This window comes from Carcharhinus amblyrhynchos, chromosome 10, assembly GCF_965287045.1.
Source record: "Carcharhinus amblyrhynchos chromosome 10, sCarAmb.v2.hapA, whole genome shotgun sequence".
Classification (NCBI taxonomy): Eukaryota; Metazoa; Chordata; class Chondrichthyes; order Carcharhiniformes; family Carcharhinidae; genus Carcharhinus; species Carcharhinus amblyrhynchos.
This window is the reverse complement of record NC_137333.1, coordinates 80,795,070-80,815,434: the sequence shown is the minus strand read 5'-3', so window position 1 is coordinate 80,815,434 and position 20,365 is coordinate 80,795,070. Positions and strand designations below refer to the sequence as shown.

The following is a 20,365-nucleotide window of genomic DNA, read 5'->3' as shown; positions in this document are numbered from 1 at the left end:
AGGGCTAATATTTGCCAAGTGTTACAAGCACAGAAAAATGCTGAATAGATCATCAGGTATGTTTCTCCATCCCATCTGATCCCACTCTCCACCTCACCCTTACCATTTAAATATTCACCTTTTTCCCAAAACAGCTAGTTCCCTTGAAAATATTTTTGGACTCTTTGCTCCAATAGCAGTTTAAGATCAAGAAGGGATTAAACTAATCATGCATTCTCTACTTAGAATCATAGAACCTACAGTGCAGAAAGAGGCCATTTGGCCCAGTGAGTCTGCACCAACCACAATCCCACCCAGGCCCTACCCCCATATCCCTACATATTTTACCCATGAATCCCTCTAACCTTCGCATCTCAGGACACTAAGGGGCAATTTTAGCATGGCCAATCAACCTAACCCACAAATCTTTGGAGTGTGGAAGGAAGCCTGAGCACCCAGAGGAAACCCACACAGACACGAGGAGAATGTGCAAACTCCACACAGACAGTGTCCTGAGCTGGAGATCGAATCCAGGTCCCTGGAGCTGTGAAGCAGTAGTGCTAACCACTGTGCTACCGTGCCGCCATTCAAAGTGCACTCTGAATTACCCAATCGCTTTATTTTCTATTGCCCTCAAATTCTTCCCGCCACTTTTCCTCTCCAATCGTCCCTACTAAATCCAAATGTCATGAGAATTATTTTTCCAAACATCACACAAATCAACTGGAAAAGAAAAATATGCAAAAGCTAATGAAACATAACCAAACTAAAAACTAAATGTAGAAAATCTAAAAATGAATAAATACAAAACGAATAAATTGGGGGGTGGGGTAGGGGTTTGGGGACACTAGCCTAATTAGTAACTCTTGAGGTGTGTTGGTAGCTTACTCCCAGTTGCAGGGATTGTAACTATATGTAAAATACAGTATTTTGAGAAAAATTAATATATTTAGATAGTATGCATAACCAGTATCAACATTTTCCCTCACAGCGCTAATATCTAATGGTCACTAATGTCAAACAAAGCATTTGATTTTTCTTCAATTTTAAGTCAATATTCCACCAAAGCTACTTAGAAGATCCCCGGTATTGAATTTGTCATTCGAACCCCTCCCCATTTCAGAGTCTAATATTAACTAGCCTATATGTTGAGTATAACAAAAATTAAATAATCCTTGCATATTTTGTTCAAGTATTTTATTAAAAAAGCCATTAATACACTTCTGTCCTGGTTCCTCACACTAACGCTATAGTTGAGAAAGCCCATTAACACCTCTACTTTCTCAGAAGAGCGAGGAAATGTGGCACACCCGCTATGACTCTCACCATTTGCATAGAAAGCATTCTCTCTGGTTATATCACAGCTTGGTATGGCTTCTGCTCTGCCCAAGACCGCAAGAAACTACAAAGGGTCATGAACGCAGCCCAGTCCAACAAGCAAACCAGCCTTTCATCCATTGACACCGTCTACACTTCGCTCTGCCTCAGAAAAGCAGCCAGCATAATCAAGGACCCCATGCACTCCAGACACACATACTTCCATCTTCTTCCATCAGGAAAAGATAAAAAGTCTGAGGTCATGTACCAAATACTCAAGAACCTGCTGTCATTCAAAGGTCTGACTTTTGAATGCCCCTACGTCGTAGTAAATTGATCTTTCTCAACACCCTAGATATGACTGTAGCACTATATCCTGAACCACCTTCTTTCCTTCTCTATGAATGGTATGCTTTGCCTATATAATGCACAAGAAACAATGTTTTTAACTGTCTAAGAACATAAGAAATAGAAGCACGAGTACGCCATCTAGCCCTTTGAGCCTGCCCCACCATTCAGTAATATCATGGCTGATCTGAAGTGAATCAGTCCCACTTACCCGCCTACTCCCCATAACCCATAATTCTGTATGCTAAGACGTGACAGTAATAAATCAAAAAAAAATCACAAAATGGCAGAAGCAATTCAAATCCAAAGCAAAACAAGTAATACAATAAATCCCTATTTTAACTGTCCCCTTTTAAAATGGTTTAGTTTTAAGGGAGTTTATTTTTATGTCTGGATCCCATTTAAAATGGTGTTCCCTGCTATAATTTGTAATTTTTATAAATGATCTGGATGAGGGTATAGTTGGGTGGATTAGTAAATTTGCTGATGGCACCAAAGTCGGAGGCGTGGTAGATAGTGAGGAAGGGTGTCTTAGTCTACAGGGAGACTTGGGCAAGTTGCAGAGCTGGGCCGAGAGGTGGAGGATGGAGTTTAATGCGGAAGAGTGTGAGGTAATTCACTTTGGCAGGAATAACGGATGTGTAGAGTAGGGGGCTAACGGTAGGACTCTGAATAGTGTGGATGAACAGAGGGATCTAGGTGTATGTGTACATAGATCCCTGAAAGTTGGGAATCAAGTAGATAGGGTTGTTAGGAAGGCATACGGTGTCTTGGCGTTTATTGGTAGGGGGATTGAATTTAGGAGCCGCAGCGTCACGTTGCAACTGTACAAAACTCTGGTGCGGCCACACTTGGAGTATTGTGTGCAGTTCTGGTCCCCACATTATAGGAAGGATGTGGAGGCTTTGGAGAGGGTGCAGAGGAGGTTTACCAGGATGTTGCCTGATATGGAGGGGAGGTCCTATGAGGAGGGACTGAGGGATTTGAGGTTGTTTTCGTTAGAAAGAAGGCGGCTACAAGGGGACCTTATTGAAACATATAAGATGATTAGAGGGTTAGATAGGGTGGACAGTGATAGCCTTTTTCCTCGGATGGAGAAAGCTAGCACGAGGGGGCATAGCTTTAAGTTAAGGGGTGGTAGTTATAGGACGGATGTCAGGGGTAGGTTCTTTATCCAGAGGGTGGTGAGGGATTGGAAGGCCCTGCCTGCTGCAGTTGTAAATGCGCCTAGTTTGGGGGCGTTTAAGAGATAGGTTTATGGATGGAAAGGGTTTGGTTTAGGTTAGAGGGTCATTGTTTTTTAACTGGTCGGCGCAACATCGTGGGCCGAAGGGCCTGTTCTGCGCTGTAATGTTCTATGTTCTATAATGATGCCAGAGGGCCCCCAATGTGATTACGTGATTGCTCAACAAGGCCCATTGATTCTGAGAGTGGTGTCTGGCCCATGATTGTTATTGCATTTTGTCCTTGCTGTACATTAAAGTAACATTGTTAATTGCATTTTCGTGTACTACGTCACACCCACACCCGCCAGGTTCAACTAACTTCATTTTTACGCTTTTTTGTCCTATATCCTGTACCTGTTGAGGAACTCTGTAGACTCTTGTTTTTTCAAAAAATAATTCTCCACTGTGTATTAAACAATACAGATACTGTTTGTCTAGTACGTACCTGAGGAATTGCTGCAAACTGTTTTTAAAGAGTATTTGCTGTACAGGGGTACTACTCTGTACTGTATGCTACCTCAGTTTGAGGAACCTATTGTATATTTGGTGCTTTAAAGTGGTCGCTGCAAGGAAGAAGCCTACAGGCAAGGCAGTAATTTTGAAGTTAATTATGGTACTACACTTTGCAGTATTCCAGCTTGTATGGTCCAATGTTTCAACTTTTACATTGACTTTATCCTCAGGACCTAACTCTGGCTTTAACACTGATTCCTACGTGATGCTTCGCTCAAAGGTATTTCACCCAAAGTGACGATTTTCAAAAATGCAACCGCCACTTTACATGACAATTCCATGTATTTGCAAACAAGTAAAATAATCACTTAAACAATTCAGAGACTTCAAAATTCTCAATGCATGACATTATACAATCAATCCCAGGTGTCTGATCTAACCATAGAAGTCAGTGAAGTAGATGCCATCTTCACATTTCTAGTTCGAAAATCCTAATCCCTTCAACCTATGATGTTTAATTTATGGTAATACCGAAATATAAACATGTACTTCACTTCTAAGGCAACAGCTCACTCACTGAAATGACCAATTACTGTAATGTATTCATATATTATGTTAATGTGAACATGCACAATGAAAAGTAACATAATAAACTTACCCTTGTGAACTGGCTGTATCTCATGTCAGACATCTTCATTTATGCCATCGATATGCCACAAAACTGACAACTAAGATGGATATGCTAAAGCAACTATATTCAGGATCAACTTGAGAGCCTAGGAAGTTTGTTTAGGTGTGGGTAAGTTTTTGTACATATCTGGGAAATGCTCAGTTCCATCATGGAGCAAAAGAGCAGGGAGCAATCAGTGCCAAGCCATGGCTGAAGTGAGATATTTGTTCCAGCGTTTTAAAAACTGTAATAGAACCCAACCCAAATCGGTTAAAAAAGGTCCCCAACACAACATCAGAGCCCTACAGCAGACTAAGTTGAACAATTGGAGATTTAAAAACAGAAGAGAAGAACATCTTTGCTGATGAGAACTTTCCAAGACAATGGAGTAGAACTGCTGTAAAGCTTGAACTTTCATCACAGTAAGCACGCATGCAAGTATCAGAGCTTGGAACTGTCCCATCAAATTTAATTTGATTTGTCACATGTATTAGTATAGTGAAAAATATTATTTCTTGTACGCTATACAAAGCATACAGTTCCTAGAGAAGGAGAGAGAGTCTAGAATGTAGTGCTACAGTCATAGCTAGGGTGTAGAGAAAGATCAACTTAATGCGAGATAGGTCCATTCAAAGATCTGATGGCAGGAGGGAAGAAACTGTTCTTAAGTCAGTTGGTACATGTCCTCCAACTTATGTCCTCTTCCCGACGGAAGAAGGTGGAACAAGAATATGTCCAGGGTGCTTGGGGTCCTTAATTATGCTGGCTGCTTTTCCGAGGCAACAGGAAGCATAGAGTGTCAATGGGTAGGAGGCTGGTTTGAGTGATGAACTAGGCTTTGTTCACATCCCCTGTGTAGTTTCTTGAGGTCTTTGACAGAGCAGGAGCCATAACAAGCTGTGATATAACCAGAAAGCATGCTTTCTATGGTGCATCTATAAAAGTTGAAGAGAGTCATAACGGACATGCAAAATTTCCTTTGTCTTCTGAAAACGTAGAGGCACTTCTGGGCTTTCTTAACTATAGTGTCAGCAGAGGACGACCAGGATAGGTTGTTCGTGATCTGGACACCTAAAAATGTGAAGCTCTCAATCATTTCTACTTTGTCACCATTGATGTAGACACGGCATGTCCTCCACTACACTTCCTGAAGTCGCTGACCATCTCCTTCATTTTGTTGACAGGGGCTGTGTTGTCAACTAGGCTGCCACAGGGTCCTACTGTCCATCTAATTAAAATATCCCATCTGGTTAAGGGACATTTTCAACCACGAACCAGACTGATTTGACTGCTGCAGTAAAGTGCTTACTGTGTCACTTTGCAAATGGAATATGGCAGCATCCACAGAATACACTGGATGGCAAGGGACATACAAAAGGGCTCAAGAATCAATTTGTACACTGAAAGAAGGGGCATGTTTTCCAGAGCTAACAACATTTTGGAACTTGAAGGTGGAAAAGGTCAAAATTCAGAGTAAAACAATTCTTCAGTGCAAAAAAAGCAATTTTGCTAACGGAAATTGGGCCAGAGGTATATGGCACACTAACATTTTTTTCTGCTCACAGCAAGGCAAAAAATGTGCCACTCTGAACAATCACTAGGTTGGGGGAGCATTTCAATCCTAAGCCACAAGAGAGGGCAGAAAGCTTCAAATTTGGAATCAGAAGTGAATAAAGTAGCAAATACTAGTAAGTTGACTGCAGCACTGAAGAATTTATGACAACTTTGCAGTTTTGGCATAACCTTAGACCGTACATTACATGGCAGAAAACTGTGTGGATCAGTGGACAAAATAATCCAAGTAAAGTTAATGAACATACACACGATCTCAAATGTAAACTGTGAAAGACTGTTTTTACCATGGAGGTGGCAAAGAAATTTTGCTCAGGAATTTTGTCCTACACAAGTTACTAGTACAGTTTCTGTCCACTCAAGATACGTCGGTCAAGCCTAACATGAAAGACCTAGTTGAAGAGTACTGGTGAAAAGTGGGTTGTGCTACAGTCATAGCTAGGGTGTAGAGAAAGATCAACTTAATGCAAGATAGGTCCATTCAAAGTTCTGACGGCAGGAGGGAAGAAGCCGTTCTTGAGTCAGTTGGTACATGTCCTCCAGCTTCTATGTCCTCTTCCCGACAGAAGAAGGTGGAACAGAGTATGTTCCATACAAGTACAGAAACACCAAATGACAAAAGGTGATCATCATGCAACAGCTTGATGAAGACGAAAGCTGGAAAGAGAACTCATGCAATGCTAATGAAAAATACTGATACTGCAAGGTGGAGTTCACAATCTTGAAGTGAAACCAGAATACCTGAACAAGGGAAGCTAGGATTGTGCAAAATTCATGTTACAAACAATTATTCAAAATGACAGACTTTTACACAAAACTGGTAAATCAAAAGTACGTCAACATGTGCATCAATACAGCTGCAGATTGTTCCATTTTGAGCAGAGGGCGGTACAATGGACCAGCCTGCTTTAATTATCAAGGGGTTACACGGTGAAGCCTTCCATTGTTTGCTGGAGCTGAGAGAGAGAGAGCTAAGATTTTACCTGTTAAAAACCTGTTTAAAATAAGTTTAAAGCACTTTACTCTTTGTAGAACTGTTTAAAGCATTTATTTATTGTATTTACTGCTTTAAGAATTCTGAGGGTGTGGTGAAAAGGCATTTGTGGACCAGCCTGCTTTAAATCAGCGCCAGGTTTAAAAGGAGGCCTGGTGTAGACAGCGGGCAGCGTCTGAGCGGGCAGCGGAGTGAGTGGGCAGCAGAGTGAGTTAATAGGGCTTAATATCAAAAAGGGCTGGAAGGAAAAAAGGCCAGGTGAGTTTGTTTGAAAAAAAAAACAAGGAAAAAAATTTTTTTCAAAACTACTACAGCAAGAAACAAGGAAAAAAATTTTTTCCCCATAAAAAATTACAGTGAATAATGGAGGGGCATGTGATGTGTGGTTTCTGTATGATGTGGGAACTGGCGGACCCCAGGGTCCTTCCCAGTGACCATGTCTGCAGTAAGTGCAGGTTGCTGGAGGAGCTCCAGCTCAAGGTGGATGAGCTGGCCTCTGAGCTACAGACACTGAGGCTCATCAGGGGGAGAGAGGGTGCCCCTAGACTGGCTAAATCTAAGGGTCAGGGACAAAAGGGGGCTGCTGGGAGGAGGAGGAAGGGGGGTGAGGAGCGGAGGCCTCAGCCTCTTAATCTGCATAACAGGTTTGAGGTTCTTGCTTCCAGTCTGGAAGAGGACGAGGCAGGTGAGGTTGGTGAGCAAACTGCACACGGTACAGTGATGCAGCAGGACATAGGCAAAGAGAAGGGGAAAAGGAACGTAGTAGTGATTGGAGATAGTGGGGTGAAGAGTATTGACACTGTCCTTTGTCACAATGACAAAGTGCACAGAAGGGTGTGTTGTCTGCCTGGTGCTCGGGTACAGGATGTTGCAGCTGGGCTGCAGAGGAACCTGGAGTGGGAGGGTGAGAACCCGGTCGTTGTAGTACATGTGGGTGCCGGCGACGTAGGCAAAGTGCGGACTGAGGATCTGGGGAGGGAGTATGAGAAGCTGGGAATGGAATTAAAAAGTAGAACCGACAAGGTGGTCGTCTCTGGGCTGCTGCCTGAACTGAGTGCAGACGGGCGTAGGGTTGACAGGATAAAGGAAGTGAATGGGTGGCTCAGGGATTGGTGTGGGAGGAATGGGTTCGAATTTATGGGGCATTGGCACCAGTATTGGGGTAGGTGGGACTTGTTCGGGCGGGATGGGGTTGGTCTGAATCGTGCTGGGACCAGAGTGTTGGCGAATCGAGTAAAGAGGACTGTAGACAGGGCTTTAAACTAATTAGGGGGGGGGAGGGTGCGAGGGTAGGTGACGCTACGAGGTCTAAAGTTAAGGATAGGGTACAGGTAAGGGAAGAGGCCGACGATGTCCCAATTGGTGGCGTTACGGCAAATAGGGTCCAGGTGAAGGCTGGGATGAAAGCGCTTTATCTGAATGCACGAAGCATTCGGAATAAAGTGGATGAGCTGGTGGCGCAGATCGACACAAATGGATACGATCTGGTGGCCATTACAGAGACGTGGCTGCAAGGTGACAGGGACTGGGAGATGAATGTACAGGGCTATCAAGTGTTTAGGAAGGATAGGCAGGAGGAAAGAGGGGGTGGCGTAGCTCTGCTGATTAAGGATAGTATCAAGGTGGTAGCAAGGGATGATATCGGAGCCAAAGAGCAGAACGTGGAATCGTTGTGGGTGGAGATTAGGAACAGCAAAGGGAGGAAGACGCTGGTGGGTGTCGTCTATAGGCCCCCAAATAATGATCTGGAGGTGGGGCGGGCTGTTAACACGCAAATAAGTGCGGCGTGCAGGAATGGGACGGCAGTAGTTATGGGAGATTTCAATCTGCATATTGATTGGTCGACCCATGTTGGACGAGGTGGGCTCGAGTAGGAGTTCTTGGAATGCTGCCGGGATAATTTCCTTGAACAGTGTGTGTTGGAGCCGACGAGGGAGCGAGCTATCTTGGATCTGGTGCTATGTAATGAGGCGGGTAGAATTAGGGACCTTGCGGTGAAGGATCCTCTTGGAGAGAGTGATCATTGTATGGTGGAGTTTCTGGTGCAGATGGAGGAGGAGAAAGTGGGTTCCCGGACATGCGTCCTTTGTTTGAATAGAGGGGAGTATGGTAGGATGAGAGAAGAATTGGCAAATGTGGACTAGGGGAGTGCGTTGGAAGGTAGGTCTGCTGAGGAGCAGTGGAGGATCTTTAAGGAGATCTTTCTTGGTGCTCACCAGAAATTTATTCCGATGGTTAAAAAGGACAGTAGGAAGAGAGGTAATAAGCCGTGGATAACGAAGGAGGTGAAGGAAAGTGTTAAATTAAAAGCGGAGGAATTTAGAGTAGCTAAGAGCAGCGGGCGAGAAGAGGATTGGGAAAGGTTTAAATGTCAACAAAGATTGACAAAGAAGTTGATAAAGGAGGGTAGGAGAAGCTATGAGGCTGGGCTAGCACTTAATATAAAAAAGGATAGCAAGACTTTTTATAAATATATAAAAAGGAAGAGGCTGGCTAGGGTGAACGTTGGTCCTTTAGAGGATGAGAAAGGGGAGCTAGTGGTAGGGGATGGGGATATGGCTAAGGTCTTGAATAACTTTTTTGTTTCTGTCTTCGCGGAGGAGGACGTGAATAATTTGCCGGGTGTTAGAGATGGAAAGGTGGTAGGAATGGAGGGTCTTAATGACATTACTGTTACTAGAGAGGTGGTGCTCGACAGACTGGAGGGGCTGATTGTGGACAAGTCCCCAGGACCGGATGGAATGCATCCGAGGGTTCTGAAAGAAATGGCGGAGGTTATAGTGGATGCCTTGGTGGTTATTTTCCAGACGTCGCTGGATTCCGGGGAAGTGCCGGAAGATTGGAAAACGGCTAATGTTACGCCGTTGTTTAAGAAGGGTGCCAGGCAAAAGGCGGGGAATTATAGGCCGGTTAGTTTAACGTCTGTGGTAGGTAAAATGTTAGAATCCGTCATTAAGGAGGAAATTGCGAGGCATCTTGAAGGGAATTGCTTGATAGGGCGGACGCAACACGGTTTCATTAAAGGGAAGTCGTGTCTGACAAATTTACTGGAGTTCTATGAGGATGTGTCTAGGGCAGTGGATAGAGGAGAGCCGGTGGATGTGGTCTTTCTGGATTTTCAGAAGGCGTTTGACAAGGTACCTCACAAGAGGTTATTGCAGAAGGTCAGGGGACATGGAGTTGGGGGTAGGGTGTTAGCGTGGATAGAGGATTGGTTGTCAAATAGGAGGCAGAGAGTGGGGGTCAATGGGTGCTATTCGGATTGGCGGTTGGTGACTAGTGGGGTGCCCCAGGGGTCGGTGCTGGGGCCTCAGCTATTTACCATTTATATAGATGATCTGGAGGAGGGAACCGAGTGCAGGGTGTCGAAATTTGCTGATGACACCAAGATTGGGGGAACGGCAAATTGTGCGGAGGGTGTGGAGAGTCTGCAGAAGGATCTAGATAGGCTGGGCGAATGGGCCAGGAAATGGCAAATGGAATTTAATGTTGGCAAGTGTGAGGTGGTCCACTTTGGTAGGAAGAATGGTAGGAAGGACTATTACTTACGTGGCGAAAAACTGCAGCAGGCGACGGTGCAGAGGGACCTCGGGGTCCTTGTGCATGAGTCGCAAAAACCCAGCTTGCAGGTGCAGCAGGTGGTCAGGAAGGCGAATGGGATGCTGGCCTTCATAGCGAGGGGGATTGAATATAAAAGTAGGGAGGTCTTGCTGCAGCTGTATAGGGCATTGGTGAGGCCACAGCTGGAGTACTGTGTGCAGTTTTGGGCGCCGCACCTGCACAAGGATATTTTGGCCCTGGAGGGAGTGCAGAGGAGGTTTACTAGGCTGATACCGGAGTTGAGGGGATTGAGCTATGAGGAGAGGCTGAATAAACTAGGCTTGTATTCGTTAGAGTTTAGAAGAATGAGGGGAGATCTCATTGAGACGTATAAGATGATGAATGGGATGGATAGGATAGAGGTGGAGAGACTCTTCCCGCTCAAAAAAGACAGTAGGACTAGGGGGCACAGCCTCAAGATAAAGGGGAGGCGGTTTAGAACGGAGTTGAGGAGGAACTTCTTCACTCAAAGGGTGGTGAATCTCTGGAATTCTCTGCCCGTTGAAGTGGTGGAGGCTGCCTCGCTAAATATTTTTAAGAAGCGGGTTGATGGGTTCTTGATAAGAGAGGGGATTAAGGGTTATGGGGAGAGGGCGGGAAAGTGGAACTGAGCCACAACAGATCAGCCATGATCTTATTGAATGGCGGGGCAGGCTCGAAGGGCTAGATGGCCTACTCCTGCTCCTATTTCTTATGTTCTTATGTTCTTATGTTAAGAGCAAACTTATGAAGTACTTCAAACACAGTTAAGTTGAAAACCAATTCTGGTGAAGCATTAGAAATATCTGGATAAGTGCAATGTCTAACATCAGGGAGTTCCTCAAATTACCTAGTCTTGTAGTGAGTTATGTCCACGAACCACGGAAGTTAGATTAGAAGCATGTTTTCCAAGCTGAAAGTTGATCAACAGTTGAATAGTTCCAACAACATTTTCAAGGACAGCAACGAAGGCATAATCAGTGTGAAGATACACATCCAAATCCACATCCTGATGCATAAATCAGTATATTGATAATAAGGGAATCAGCCCAGTCTTGTAAACTCCAGGTTGAAGAGGAGCTATACAAGCAAGCAAAAGATGGTGTGCAAGTGACAACTGATCAGTGATTAGGCAGTGAGTTGTGGTCTGCTTTTGCTTGTTACTGATTACAAAAACAGAAAACGATCCTCAATTTTGTTCCGCTCTATTCCAAAATTTCATGAAGTACTGTTACTACTCCTTAACAACTAACATTCAACAGAGCAGTTAAAAGATCCATTACGATAGTTAAAGAAGCACTCAAGAAACAAATGCTGTATGATATTCAAATTTCCATTAATCCATAAGAAATAGTAGGCCTTTCATCCCTCAAGCCTGTTCCACCATTCAAGCCTGATCCATCATTTCTCATGTCCATTTTCCTGCCCTTTTCCTATAACCCTTGATTCCCTTACTGATCAAAAATCTATGTTGTCAGCATTAAATATACACCAGGACTCTGCCTCACAGCTGTCCAGGCATTCCAAAGACTCTCAACCCTCAGAAGAAATTCTTCCTCTCTCAACCTTAAATTAGCATCCCTTTATCCTGAGATTATGCTGTCTGATCCTAGACTCTCCCATGAGAGGAAATATTGTCTCAGCAGTTACCCTGTGAAGCCCCATTAGAATCCTATATGATTCAATGAGATCACCTCTCATTCTTCTAAATTCCAATGAGTAAAATCCCAATCGGTTTAGCCTTTCTTTAAGACAATCCCTCCATACCAGGAATCATCCTAGTGAACTTTCTCTGAACTGCCGCTAATGAAATAATATTATTCTTGAAATAAGTGGACCAGAACTGCTCTTAGTACTCCAGATGTGGTCTCGCCAGAATCTTGTACAGTTGCAGCAAGACTTTCCTCCTCTTATATTCCAACCAAATGTCAACATTCTCTTAACCTTCCTGATTACCGACTGCATCTGTGTGCTAGCTGTGTTTTGTGCCAAAGTACCCCTTAAGTCCCTTTGTGTTGCAGCTTCTATTTAAATAATAATGTTCTTTTGTTCTCCCTTCCAAAATGAACTTCATATTTTCCCACATTATTCTCCATCTGTCAACCTTTTGCCCACTTATCCTATCAATATCTCATTGTAAACTGTTGGTGCTCTTTCACAACTTGCCTTTCCACCTATTTTTGTGTTGTCTTCAAATTTGGCTACACTACATTTGCTTCCTTCCTCCAAGTCATTAATATATATTGCAAACAGTTGCAGTCCCAGCACTGATCCCTGTGGTTATAGGTCGCCAATCTGAAAAAGAACGCTTTATCCCCTCTCGTTGTTTCCTGTTCATTAACCAATTCTCTATCCGTTCAAATATACTATCTCCAACACCATGGGTTATCATTTGACTTAACCTTTTGTGAGGCACCTTGTCGAATGCCTCTGGAAGTCCAAAAGCAACACATCGACTGGCTCCCCTCTATCCAGTCTGGTTGAGACTTCCTCAAAAAACGCTAATCAGACACTATTTCCTTTTCATGAACCTACGCTGACTTGATTAGAGTGTGATTTTCTAAATGTGCTACTACGTCCTTACTAATTGATTCCCACATTTTTCCAACAATAGATGTTAGGCTAATTGACATTAAGTTAACTTTTTGCCTCTCTCCCTTTTTGAATAGGAGTGTCACATCAGCAGTTTTCCAGCTGTACTTCTCCAGAATCCAAGAAGTTTTGGAAAATTACAACCAATGTAGCTACTTCTTTTTTGATCCTAGAATGTAAGTCATTAGGGCCAGAGAACTTATTTGCCTTCAGTCCTATTAGTTTGTCTAATACCACTTCATGTCTGCTGGTACTTAATTCCACTCCCCGTCCCACACCACCGCCCCCACCCCACTCTTTAGTATAAAATAGTGACTGGCTAATTTTCTGCACAAGTCTAGATGACTCCACTACAAGGTACACAATTGCTCAGCTTTCAATAAAGAGATGGTTAAGGATACATTTGAATTTGCTACTACCAAACTTAACTGTTAAAGTTGAACACAAAGAGTTCTGTCAGAAACATCAGTATATAACAAATAAAACAACGCAGTTTCAGGTAAAAGGATCTATTTGCTTCAACTTCCCTCATAAGTCACAAAGTGGGGTGTGGGAAACATAGAAGTATGTGGAACAAAAGATACTTATTTGAAATTGATGTAAAGATGAGAAATGTCCATGCAGATCACATGATCATGGCAAGAGATAAACAAAATCACAAGCACAATCTACAGCACTTCGAGTGCCTAAAGCACCAATTTCTGAAAAAGAAACAGACCTTCTTTGAGTGTTGAATCAAAAGCCAACTGTGCAAAATCTGATTCTACACCAAAACCTGTAAGAAGATCAGGAAGGTTTTATGTACCAGTTACTAAACTTTATTTGTAGATAATAAGCAGGAAGAAATAGAGTGGGTCGTTTCTGGGGACAAAAAGGGTGATATATGTTGAGAGATAGGGCAGAACTAGAATACTGAATGAGTATTTTGCATTTACTTAGGGAGAGAAAGTTCACAAAATATTTGTAGAAGCTGAGACAGTGGAGGTAACACATATGGTGAAAGTTGAGAGAGAGGATGCACTGGGAAGGCCAGCAATGCACAAAAATGGATAGGTTAGCTGGTCCAGATGGCATACTATGCTTGAATTCAAACAACAACTGTAAATCAGTAATTACAGAAAATATGCTGCAAAGACTTTTACACCAAGAAACCAAATTATACAATTCTTTAACAGAGAATTACTGTAAAACATTACTGAAATGCTCTTTAACTTTATGATTCTAAATTGTTGTATAATTTTGGCAATTTCAGTTATCTTAATACATCATTTTGTTATGTCATATTATGAATTAAAATCTTAGTTAACACATCTACATGATCTTAGGCAGCTTGCATGGAAATGTATTAGTCAAGAGGAACGTAATTTGCATCTGAACAAAGGAATACTTTACCGTACATGGTGTTTACATCGCATTGTATGAATTTTGAATGTATGCATTCTGCACAGATAAGATTTAAAGAAAAGAAACTGAAAATTAGAAAAGAAACTGAAAATTAGAGATGTGCTACTTTGCTGAATGGCCTACTCCTGCTTCTAATTTCTATGTTTAGTCCCAATAATATCATTAACTGTCAGAAACTCATCAAAGCATATACTATACCTGGGAAAGCATTTCTGAAGTTGATTGGTTGCTATTAGCTGAAAGACCACCAAAAATTGTTGCCCACAATTAGTTCATTCTCCTGGAGGGAAACACACTTTATGTCTTTTAATATGGCTAAGATCAAGAGTCGGATCAACCCTAAGTGGGGTGCTATGCTTTGTCTTGTCAGCTTGGATCTTTTGTCTCTCTTATGGGGACCTTGAATTGGATTCAATTGGATTTTAAATTTGGCTTTTGGAGCAAGCAAGGAATAGATTTAGATTTCCACGGTCCATTCTGAGCACTGGCTTTATAACTTTAAGGATGGAGTTTAAAAAAAAGTGGAATAATACTTTCATTATAAATAGAACCTATCCATATCATACTGCTGCCAATGGGATTTTCTGCCCAATGCTTCTCTGAATTGAGCTTTATTTACCAATGTTCACCCAGCTCACAAGTCCAATGATTTCGATCATAGAAGATCACAACAGTGCAGGAGGAGGCCATTCAGCCCATGGAGCCTGCTGACAATAAACCCATCCCAGGCCCAATCCACGTAACCCCAAGTAATTTATCCACTAATCCCTCAGACACAAAAGGGCAATCAACCTAACCGGCACATCATCTTTTCTTCATCATTAGTCACACACATCCAATTTTTGTATCATCTATAAATTACATTTGAGTCCAAATCATTGATGTTCCCAGAAAATGGGTAGCACAGTGGTTAGCACTGTTGCCTCACAACACCAGGGACCTGGGTTTGATTCCTGACTTGGGTCACTGTCTGTGAGTAGTTTGACATTCTCCCCATGTCGGCGTCGGTTTCGTCTGGCTGCTGTGGTTTCCTCCCATAGTCCAAAGATGTGCAGGTCAGGTGCACTGGCCATGCTAAATTGCCCCTTAGTGTCAGGAAGACTAGTGAGGGTAAATGCATGGAGTTATGGGGATAGGGCCTGGATGGGATTGTGCAGACTCGATGGACTGAAAGACTTCTACAGTGCAGAAGGAGGCCAATGTCTATGTCTAAAAATCAGGGGACTGAGTATTGCATTCTTTGGAATCCCACTGGAAACACTTATGATCACAAATACATCTGACCATTACACTTTGCTTCAGAGTCAATTTGGATCAAACTGTTTATCAAATTGGAGTAAAGTACAAAATGGTGTGCCACAGTATTAATAATTAAGCTCTTTTCAATATTCATTAAACACCTGCTTTTGTATGGACAGGGAATCATTTTAAAGTTTACAGGTGGCATGACATTCAAATATAGTAAACAACGACAAAAATAGTAACAAATAGGAACAGGATATAAATTGGTGAAACGAGCAGATGAAATTTAATGCCAAGAAGTTTTAAATTAAAAGAAGCAATCTAAATTGGGCAGCGTAGTGGCACAGTGGTTAGCATTGCTGCCTCAAAAGCTCCAGGGACCTGGGTTCGATTCCGGCTTGGATCACTGTCAGTGCGTATTCTGCACATTCTCCCTGCGTCTGCATGTGCTCCAGTTTTTTCCCCCACAGTCCAAAGATGTGTGTGTTAGGTTGACTGGCCATGCCAACTTGCCCCTTAGTGTTACAGGATGTGCAGGTTAGAGGGATTAGTGGGGTGAATATTTGGGGTGACAGGGAGAGGGCCTGAGTGGGGTGTTGTCAGCGCAGACTCGATGGGCCAGATGGCCACCTTCTGCTCTGCTGGGTTTCTACTTATTGGCTCAAACTAAATGGCACAATTTGAAAAGAGGGTCAAAGAACAGAAATACCTGGAAGTTTATGCATACTGTTTTTGAAGGAGTAAGAACAAATTGATGCGGCTATTAAAAAGATATATTTGATTCTTGACTTCCAAACGAATGGATACAAAAGAAAGTTATGCTAAACATTATAAAAGATTGGTTAGGCCCCTGGTGGAGAATTGTGGTCAATTTTGGATTGTACATTTATGCGATGTTAAGGACTTGGAAAGATTACACAGAAATTTACAACAATGGGACCAGATATGACAGACTTCAGTAGTTGGTCAGACTGAATAAACTGGGATTGTTCTCCTCAGTGCTGTGAATGTTAAGGGCTGATTTGATAGTGGTGTTCAAACTCATGAAGGGTTTTGGAGTGTAAATAAAGGAAAACCGTTTCCAGTACAAGAGTTAATTATCAAATATCACAGACTTAAGGTATTCAAAGACTTAAATGAAGAAAGAAAATTGAAGAATGAATTGTTAGCTAAAATGCACTGCCTAAAAAGGTAACAAAAACAGATTCCATTAGAATTTGCAAAATGGAATTAGGATTATATTTGACGTACATAAATATGCATACAATGGGAAAAGGCAAGGAACAGAGTTGAACTAAATGTACAGCTCTTTCAAAGAGCCGGCACTGACATGATGTGGCAAGAAGTCTCCTTCGGTCCTCTATCATTATACAATTTTTCAGTCCCCAAAAAGGTAACCTTGAAATCAGGAGAGCAAGAAAGTTAATTAGCAGAACTTGTTCTACACAAATAAGGTGTTATTCTTCCAGAAAATTTACTGGTAACTTTAAAAAATGGCTTTTGGTATAAACATGAAAGGCTTAATTTTCTGTGCAGGGGTGAACGCTTCTGGAAAGCACTACGCAAATCAATAACACAGCAGTCAATTTGCGGTTTCTAAGATGTTAGCGGTATCTCTCAATCATTGGCTTCCCAACTGACAAATTTCAGATTAAGTTGAGGTGAATAGTATAGCATTCATTTATCAATTTCAAGTAGGTCTGGTAAATTTCCAAAAAGCACAGTGGTCCTCTCGTCCATCTGCTCAGAATCGAGGAAGTGAGAGTACACTGCTACTGCACTATCTTCCCAAACCTAATTTGTTATTCAAACCAGTTCTTTGCCAGTAAAGGCGCTACTATCATCTGTATGCTCGTGTGCGTTCGGATTTCGGGCACTGTATATTTGGAAACAGTGATAGTGTAGAAATATCTTAAATAGTCTAGGAAATCGATCGAGAACAGCACTTTCAAACATTAAAACAGTGAAACACTGCGCGCCTCAACATGCCATCCCACTGTACTTTGCGATTGTCTCAACCATCCCCATAAAAAGTCAAATAATACTAATCTGACACATTGGTCTGGTAGAACCAGGACCTTCGGGACTTGAACCGCAACTTGTCAAAAGGCAAACAACGTCTGCGGATCGATGGAAGGCAGTGCTGACGTCTTACACCGCAAGGAATATGTTTTCAAATGTTTAAAAAGAAAAGTAAATCAGAATATTTTATTCGCAAGAGAACAATCTCACAGGCAAGGCGTTCAGATGATACCCACAGTCTATCCGACTGTCCCTTCTTCGCGTCAATTTCCATAAAGTCCACACAGACCAATTTCCATAAAATCACGGGGCCCCAGTCATTTGGACGCAGCTAACATGCCAGTCACTCTACATGGTTGTGGTCCGGATTTCTATCTCTGCTTATTTAATGGAGAAACATTTTCCCTTTCAGCCAGGTGCGACACAACCAGCGACAATAAATCCTCCCCACAGCACTGGATTCTACATCGGTTTTCCAAAACAATATTTAAATGTGTCAGACATGCAAGAAATCACGGCAACGTTTGTGTTTTTTAAAAATACGACCAATATCTCCCATTCTTTCCCCAACCACAATTCTCAAGGGCATAAACACATTTTATTGCCACACTCCAAAACACTCACCAGGTTAAGCACCGTCTCCACGATATCTCTGTTGCTGACCTCCCCAACTTGAATGAGGCCGATGACAACAGCGAATTTCATTTTAATATTCCTGATGGGCACCGAGGGGTTAATGCCGGAGATGGACACCATCGAGCCCACCATCTCTGCCGCTGCTGCTGCCGCCGCCGCCGCCGCTGTTCCTGCCGGCTGCGCTTTGGTGCCGAGCTCCAGAGCCCGGGCTCCGCCTGCCGAGCCCGAGCCGGCGCCTTCTCCCACCGGAGCCGGCGGCTGCATACTGACTGGCAGCGGCACCGGCTTGTCGCTCGCCATGTCCTCCGAGCTCCTCACCGGCACCAATGGTTGGGGGAAGGGGGGGGGGGGGAATGGAAAGGGGGGGTGTCGAATATTCTGGAAAAAAAAGCTCAGCAGAATTCAACCCACATTTAATAAAAATCAGCTAGGTGGAAACAATCCGTCCTTTGATTCATCACAAAAGGTGATCCTTTTTCTGTATATATATTTTTTTTGCTTCTATTTCTCCTGCTAATTTTAAAGCGAACGGTTGAGGTTTATTTTGCTGCCGCCGCTCGCTCGCTCCCGAACCACTTTCTCCGCCATCTTCTGGCCCCCTCGCTGCAGTCGGCTGCCGCGCGCATGCGCGCTGGGCGCCGGCGGGGTCCCGTTAGACAAGTCTCAGGTGCCCAGGTGACAAGTGCACATGGTGCAAAAGCTCCCAAGCAGTCAGCACAAGACATCAGCTTGTTCCAACAGGAAGAAAAGCTTCAGCAGCAGCTGCACCGAGCATCAACAAAGCCCCAGCTGAAAGCGTGAAACCGGTGCACAACCCGTTTGTTATTCCGTCTGCAAAAACCTTTCTCATCCCCTTGCTACTCCCACACCCCGTCGCCGCCACCCCATTAAAGCGATTGAAGATTGTAACTACAAAGGTGTTATTCTGATGCATGCTTCATTCTCGACATCTCAAAGCAGCACTTGGCAGGACTTTTTTTCTCATTGTGAATAAAATACGTCCGAAAAAATCTGCAATTGCGTCATTATATTCCCGAAAGGGTTACGGAATAAAGGGTTATTGCAAATATATGTTTCACTTATACTAAAAGTGGAATTTTTATTATGGGACGATTAATCAATCGTTCAGATCAAACTGCACATGTTTTAATTTTCAGTCTGTTATAAATTTTTAGGCCCTTTTAAATATACCTGTAAAGTATTATGCTCAAAATAATTATCATTTTGCCTGTTCATATGTCAGGGTTTGTCTGTGCGGAAATGTGTTTGATATTAAGAAAGTACAAGGGCTTTTTTTTGCGATCATCTCAAGAACTCACATTCCCACTTTCGCCCTGGAAATCCGGTTAACTCCACGGAAGATCATTAAACCAAATTAACTCATCCTGATATCCCCATAACATTTCTGAAAAATTAGCATCTCAAGAGTCTCAATATTTCATAACTGTTCAATAAAGATCTTCAGCAAAGCCGCTAGTCAAAACAATTGTGTTTCCTTTTTTTTACTTGTTCTTGCTACTGTGTTTGAGAAATTGGGAAAAGTAACTTTCATATGGATCATTTCAAAGCATGACCACAATAACTTAGATACAAATGCAAGATCGCTTTCCGATGTATTATTGTTTGGGATTGGATGAAGTTAGATCTTTCCTGTCCTCGGCATTTACCTTTTTCTGACAGAATAGGAAGACGGCCATGTAAGATCAACCAAACACACACAAAGCAGTGTGGATCATTGAAGGACAATCATTTTATTTGCGTGAGGCAAAAATAAAGCAACGAAGGTCCCGAACAAGCAAAATTAGCTGGAAAGTTTCTTAGAACAGGCTGAGAAGAATTTATTTCAGATTTCTTTGAGAATGATTTAGTGCTGTCATAGAAAAATGACCATAGTAGAAAAATCACCTATAAGTGCGTTGCACTGTTTTGCTTCAAAAAAAAGTAATTCCCATTAAAGAGCTTGGTTCCATGGATAGCTAAAACACAATTGGAAACTGTGTAATTTTACTCTATACCATTTGTAATGAACCTAAAGGAAACTAACTTTGTCCAATTCTAAATATCTCATTAACAAAAGCTCCAATAGTCAAATCACAAGTAGAGCAGCAATATGATTACATGGTTCGCAATTACTTTATTCGTTCTTATTTATATGGGAACATTTTCAAATAAAATTGGCCAGTTAAGAGGAGGCGATTATAAAATGAAAAGTCTTGGTCGTAAGTTTCATAGAGGCAAGTAAAACTCCGGGCTTCTTTCATTTTATAGACCAATGCACATAATACCTTCTGACGAAAAACACGTTTACATGCATAAATACTAAATACTTTG

The 20,365-nt window shown here is 42.4% G+C and overlaps 1 protein-coding gene across 2 annotated transcripts in view; it reads right to left on the bottom strand.

Annotated features, from left to right (window-relative positions):
• nbeaa (neurobeachin a) overlaps positions 1-18,363 on the bottom strand; it is an 825,376-nt gene extending 807,013 nt beyond the window's left edge. The window contains exon 1 of one of the 2 annotated variants that reach the window (XM_080197464.1): positions 18,023-18,363. In XM_080197464.1, the coding sequence (XP_080053590.1) occupies positions 18,023-18,334 (312 nt within the window). In that variant the 5' untranslated portion in view covers positions 18,335-18,363. The remainder of the gene's footprint in view (positions 1-18,022) is intronic. The other variant, XM_080197465.1, reaches the window with a different exon arrangement.
• Positions 18,364-20,365: the final 2,002 nt, after the last annotated feature.